The sequence below is a fragment of the Scaptodrosophila lebanonensis genome, unplaced genomic scaffold, assembly GCF_003285725.1.
Source record: "Scaptodrosophila lebanonensis strain 11010-0011.00,11010-0021.00 unplaced genomic scaffold, SlebRS2 tig00000043-arrow-pilon, whole genome shotgun sequence".
Taxonomy (NCBI): domain Eukaryota; kingdom Metazoa; phylum Arthropoda; class Insecta; order Diptera; family Drosophilidae; genus Scaptodrosophila; species Scaptodrosophila lebanonensis.
The window spans coordinates 10766002-10772126 of record NW_022060545.1 but is presented as its reverse complement, the minus strand read 5'-3'; the positions used below and the strand labels follow the sequence as shown (position 1 = coordinate 10772126).

Genomic DNA, 6125 nt, shown 5'->3' with positions numbered 1-6125 from the left:
AGGGTTACACTGACAGCTGTTTGGAAAGCATATTTGGTTTCAGATAAAAGGGTCGTGTTTTATTCAGTCGCGTAGTGTCCGTTTCTGAATGTAGCTATGCTACATTAATCCGTTAGTCATGTCGGGTGCTTATTGTTACGATATGTTAAAAGCGTTAGCGTTAACTGAAACTGTGACAAGTTCTGATTTAGATGAGTTAAAAATATATTTCGAAAGGGAAATAGGTTCGACCCGTAAGATGGATCTCATAACTACCGTAGAGCAGTTGATAGATTGCCTGGTGAGGTACTGACTATCCATTCAACGACACTTGAACATTTGGAAATTGTACAATTTGCAGGAGCGAAACGATAATATTAGTGAACAAAATGTTGAGCCGTTCCGAAAATTTGCCAGCCTCTCCGATAACGCAAAGTTCAGCGAAGCTGTGGAGAATTATAAGTGTACAGACAATCCAATCGTAAACCAATACCACGAACAGCGGCTTTCAGAGGAACTGGAAAGGAAACTGCGTATCAGTGGTTCGCTTGAAACATGCCCTGCTATTTCACAGGAACAACGACAACAACATCGCCAGATACAACAAAACTATGTGATTCCATGTGTTCTAACGGAAGACAAACGCAGGGCAATTTATAAGAAATTAATGGAGAGTTTGGGTCGCTCATGGCGCGAGCTTGGCCGCCATCTGAATATAACTGAAGGTTCCATGGATGATATTGAATGTCGCTTCCCAAACGATTTAAAGTCACGCATTTTACAGTTAATGCAACTCTTTGAGGATGATGAGTGCAACGACCCCCGACATCGTGTTTTGCTCCTATGCCGTGCACTGAGCGAATGTGGCCGAAACGATCTTCGGCGCAAGGTGGAAAATATTATGTCCCATTAACATCAACAACGACCGCCTTCCATTCCCTCTGTAATAAGTTTTAGAATATGATAAATAAAATACGATTTTAAAATATTTTTATTATTCTATTACATAATGTTATCGTTAAATTGATATTGAATACAAAATGTGACTGTCGATACTCAGCCAATATTTTTTTATAACAAGTATTGTAATCATTGTGTTTTGGCTCAATATTTTCGTTGCTCAGGGCTATGATGTTAATCTGAAGCCAAACAAACACAAAGCCAATTATTGTTGACGTAAACAAAAAAGCTTAGCGAGCGTTACTCGATACTTAATTGTTTGTTTACAAAGTGTAGATGGATTTTACGTTGGAGCCCTGCTTCACCATAGTGTCCTTATGCAGCTGATACTGCAAGAGGTTTTGGCGTCCCAGACGCAAAGCATCGCGCAACTTGTGGCCGATTTCTAGAGCGGCCTCCTCATTGTTGCCATTTGCTGTCCAAATTGCTGAAAATATTAAATAAACAATTAGCTAGGAAAGCGAAATACGATTGAATCCGTTTATCACTTACAGATTTTGTTGCTCTTGCCACGTATGTTGACAACAGCACCGCATATTTGATCCGAATGATCAAAGGCCTCGCCAATCAAGCAGAGAAGCTGTAAATAATTTGAAATACAGTATTCCCGTTTACTCGATGGTTCGGTCAGTCGCACACTTACCACATCAAGCCACAAATTATCCAGATCGTTTTTGGAGTTCTTGTTTAGTGTGATCACCCAACGACCACCTTGCTTATTGGCAGCATCCTCCCACATGGGACTGAAAAAACAAAAATTATCCAATTTTAAGAATAATACATAATCACCATTGCAATACAGAGTAGAGCGTATGAAGCGCTTGATGTATATTATACTCGTATGCATGTAACTTGTACATATACCAAACGCAAGGAGTGTTTTAAATATTGTTGAGCGTGAACAGCAATACTTAATGGACATCATAACTCAAAAATAGTTTTTGAAACGTTTTTCCCCCTAGGGGAATTACGTTATCTTTTTTTTGTTGGTTCTAAGAAAACTAATAAACAAAACAAAATAATAAAAAAAAAAAAAAAATATAGATTGCAGAAAAAATTGTGTCCACAACTACAATAAAGTTATGTTGCAAGTATAATCTAATCGTTTATATTCAAAAAAGTAATACTTCATATCCGGTCAATACAAGTAAGAGCCGTTTTGAAAAAATGACTGCGGGGGATTGTGTTGGCTCTAGAAAGGCTCAATAGTTATAACACGGGATATAAACAGTAATTTATGTGTATGACATCGAAACTACGTTTTATTTTAATATATAGATAAAGCTGTACCTGAAAATGGTAAATAAAAGGCGGACAAAAATAAATCTTGCGAGGTCGGAATTGACTGTTCCAGTCATGTGCAATCTATTTTGCGCCACTATAAAGGCGATTAGCTGTATATGAAATTTGAAAGCTACCTCAAAGTTGCACGAGTGCTTCTTTTTCCTGCACTTTCACAAAACGATTGGGCTTGCGATTATTGTACTTTATCTTATCTACCTTTTAAATAAATATTGACACTATTTGTTGAGGTGTACAAACGTACCGTATTCCCTTCTTGAAGAGTGAATAATCGCTGCCCAATTTAATATCTGATGGCGGTTTAATGTGATTGTAAAGGCTCCAGAAATCTTCGACAGTGTCAAAGCTCGTTATTTCATTTTGCATATCCTCCCAAGATTTGGTGCGATCGTTTTCCAAATACCACAAGGTCCAAGTGTTCTGCAGCGGGTGTTTAAACAAATGCTCCGTACGTACACTCTCATCTGTGGGCTCGTTCGTCTTCACCTCATCTTTGGCAACAGCAACAGTTGCAGGCGTTGTTGAATCTGGACGTCCGGGGGCGACTGTGTTTGCTCCGACAGTATTGCCCGATTCATTGTTGGCAGCGACTGCAGTGTTCTGTAAATAGAATGGACATATGTGTGTAGTGAATTCGTTGGATGTTGGCATTTTTATTATTATTATTTTTTTCGTTTACTTTGAACATGGACTTGGGATTGGCAAAGTTCTTCATTCTGTGAAAATCGCTCTGCATATTGTGGCCGTATCTGATTTTGTTTACTCTTATTTCCGTCGCCTAAGCTCTGATTACAATATGGATTGGGCAGTATAGTGCTGTAATATGTAGTTTCGAATTTGGATATTGGTTTTGGTTTCGATTTTTATGTACGTCGTTGGTTGCTGGGCGAGACGATCAGATGCTGATTCACTTGACTTGTCGGCGTCGCGATCGTGTGTGTGTGTGTGTGTATCTTTTTTTTTGTATATGGCAGCCGACGCGTATAATTATTATTGGGTATATTTTTTATTACTCTGATTTTTATTTTCTTTTGGTCGTTCTTGTTCTTTTTTTGATATTTGCACAATTTGCGACCAATTTATTCACTACTTGCGTACTTCTGCGTTCTGATTGTTTCCAAAAACGAAAACTTGTTTTACTTGTTATTTGCGTTATACTCGTATACTATGTGTGCGATTGCAATTGTTTGATTTGGCAGTGACCCGATTTGATTCTATTTATTTTTTTCTGAATCTACAAATTTTGATTTGCTTGCTTGAAATTTTATTCGTTCGTTCCCAAATATGTTGATTATTACTATTATTTCAAAAATAGGAGTGCTAATACATATTAAATATTGCACAAAATTTGCTTTTATATTGAATAATTATATTTTGAAAATTAATTTGTGTGCGTTTTGCAAGCCACAAGGCGGCTTACTGAAGAGAAGAAAGAAAAAATTCAAGCCAACGGTTCAGCTTTAACGATGAAAGTCGTTGGTTGGTTTGTCGCGACGTTGCGTCGCAGTCGCCATGGCTAAAACTTAACTGTTGTTTGACGCGGCAATGGTTTTATTGTTGTTGCTAATAATGGCTGACGCGCTTCTCATTGCAGTAATTTACTTCTTATTTTTTTTTTTGCTGCTTTACCTACTTTTTATGCTTCACAAAAACACACACATACGCGCACTCTACACACACACACACACACGTACGCACTTTTGCATGTGTAGTGAGGTTGTCTCTGACGTCGTCGTCTTCTCAGCTCACTTTTCTTTTTTCAAATCTAGTTTTTTACTTTCCATGAACTTTTTCTACTCTTTTGGCTTGCCTTTATCACTTGAGAAAAGAGCGATGCACCGTAAATTGTTCGCGAATTCCGGTGGGGCACAAAGCCACACAAAGAATGACACACAAAGCTACAAAAAACACGCGCAGCAAACGCGCGGCAAGCGGTCTTTATATTTTATTCTGCTCTTCGCAAAGAGCACGCGACTTTTTTTTCGTTGCTAAATTTACGTATTAGAGATGGAAATGGACCGGCTCTTTCGACACGACACGAAGAGCCATTTTAATTTCAACCACACGCGGCTCAGCAAGACGTTGATACACACATATGCACGGATATTTAAAGGAAATAGTTTGTAAATGATTGACAGATTAGAACCAATTACAACTTTTACAAATTCGGAATTCGATCAAATTTTTCGAACTCCATTTGCCGGAAATTTCACAAATTGAGGGATTTTATCGATTTAAATTTCAGTTCATACGGTTAATAGAAATTCATCAATTCGAGAATTCAAACTAAGCTAAATTGATTTCTATAAATTTATCTTTTCAAAAAAATTCTTTCCCGTGCTGAAAATGTTTTATCGAATAACTTTTTTCTTCGTTATTCACGAACAAAAATGTCTTATGTCCATCTCTATTACGTATGTTTGTTATTACGTTTTTGTTATGCAAATGAAGAGACGATTACGTTTCGTATCGTAACGCGCTACGCAACGTAGGTAACAGCATGTCAAATGTAATTAATCACAGAAGTATTTATTTATATTTTAAGAAATCACATGTGCGTCGGTGATAGCTGTTTCCATTTAGACCTTTGTATTATTTTTTGAAATCAATACATTGCCACGCCAGCTGCAGACATTTCGTTGGTAGCTTAACGATGGGTGGCGTGTACGGGGCTTTTAGTGGCGTTGCTCTCTCAGCATGCCATGCCATTACCTGCTTACCTTTTCGTCGGTTTCTGATACGACCATTTCGTACAATAGAATTAATAAAAATATTTAATATATACGCTGTACTAATGCGTACAAATACTAGCAATTGGTTTTAACAAAAATATGTAAAAACTTTACGCTTCACAGCTATTAATTACTATTTTTAATGGAACAGATAACTCGACTAGAGATGCATGGCACACACCGAAGCTATCGATGTGCTGGCAGTCGATGTATTGTAGACACAGTTATCGATATGTTGTAACGCTGCCACACCGCTTGAAAATAAAAGTTAGGCAGACGGGCGCCACTAACTCAAAGCGGTTGAAATTTTAAATTGCAATGAGAAAAATGTAGAAATGACATACAAGTTGCGAAATTTGTTGTACTAGCTTAAATTATTATTTGATAGCTCAATGTATGCTGCATAATATTAAGCCGCTTGTTATGCATAAGAGATGGTGTTAGTAACATTTCAGTGCTTTATAAAAGCGCTGAAAATTTGAAATTTTTCAGATCAACTACTATTTTTTTTTGTATATGTAACGCATTCTTTAACGACCGCGCATTGCAAGTGCAATTTTCGAGTACCGGTTAGCCTTTACAGCCATTTCGGGCACAATAACCAGCCGTGACTATGACATCTCCAAAGTACCCTACTTCCCCAGCACTTTGTTCCGGCAACCGCAGCAAACCAGGAAAATTTTCTCAGCAAAGCTGTCGTTCACAAGTAACTGGGCGGTAGGAAACCATTAAGCGAAGTTGTTACTGCACACTGGATAGGACTACTGCAAGACATTGTCGAAAACTGGAAAGGGACCCTATAAAGCATCTTATTGGATATTTATTCCCACTGAAAAGTATTTAAGCGTTGTGAATGATAATTTACATATTCACTTGCAACCATTCAATCAATCCGATCGACTTAATATTTTAAAATTAATTTATTAGTTTGTTATGATGTGCTTAAATAGTTATATTACAAGTATAAATAGTTATAATAGTTAAATAGGCGATAGTTTATTAGAAATATTGCATTAGCCAAGGCTGAAAAGATACCTATGTATATATTAAAAGTTTAAATTTGTTTACAAAAACATATATTGTGTATTTGTAAAATGTACTGTTAAAATGTTATTTTTCTCACATTTAATGGTAAAAAAAACAACTCTGCCC

General features: G+C 37.0%; 2 protein-coding genes across 3 annotated transcripts; one reads left to right on the top strand and one right to left on the bottom strand.

Moving 5' to 3' along the window:
• Positions 1-69: 69 nt before the first annotated feature.
• Positions 70-967, top strand: LOC115622112 (fas-associated death domain protein). The gene is made up of 2 exons (XM_030515955.1): positions 70-280; positions 341-967. The coding sequence occupies exons 1-2, from the start codon at positions 119-121 to the stop codon at positions 890-892; spliced, it is 714 nt and encodes a 237-aa protein (XP_030371815.1). The 5' UTR covers positions 70-118; the 3' UTR covers positions 893-967.
• LOC115622111 (eukaryotic translation initiation factor 4E1) lies at positions 953-5103 on the bottom strand. Of its 2 annotated transcripts, none has more exons than XM_030515953.1 (5): positions 4962-5103; positions 2486-2841; positions 1583-1682; positions 1432-1519; positions 953-1366 (listed from the first exon to the last, which is right to left on the bottom strand). In XM_030515953.1, the coding sequence occupies exons 1-5, from the start codon at positions 4986-4988 to the stop codon at positions 1203-1205; spliced, it is 735 nt and encodes a 244-aa protein (XP_030371813.1). In that variant the 5' UTR covers positions 4989-5103; the 3' UTR covers positions 953-1202. The 2 variants fall into 2 exon arrangements, with proteins under 2 accessions (XP_030371813.1, XP_030371812.1); XM_030515952.1 differs by lacking the exon at positions 4962-5103 and adding an exon at positions 2921-3508.
• Between the last annotated feature and the right edge of the window lie 1022 nt (positions 5104-6125).

Excerpts from the sequence above, each read along its gene's own strand:
- LOC115622112 (XM_030515955.1), top strand. The coding sequence starts at position 119 with ATGTCGGGTGCTTATTGTTACGATATGTTAAAAGCGTTAGCGTTAACT. Across the intron at positions 281-340 it reads AGCAGTTGATAGATTGCCTG|GAGCGAAACGATAATATTAG; the intron begins GTGAGGTACTGA and ends TACAATTTGCAG.
- LOC115622111 (XM_030515952.1), bottom strand. The coding sequence starts at position 2,977 with ATGCAGAGCGATTTTCACAGAATGAAGAACTTTGCCAATCCCAAGTCC. Across the intron at positions 2,842-2,920 it reads ATCCCAAGTCCATGTTCAAA|AACACTGCAGTCGCTGCCAA; the intron begins GTAAACGAAAAA and ends TTCTATTTACAG. Across the intron at positions 1,520-1,582 it reads ATAATTTGTGGCTTGATGTG|CTTCTCTGCTTGATTGGCGA; the intron begins GTAAGTGTGCGA and ends AATTATTTACAG.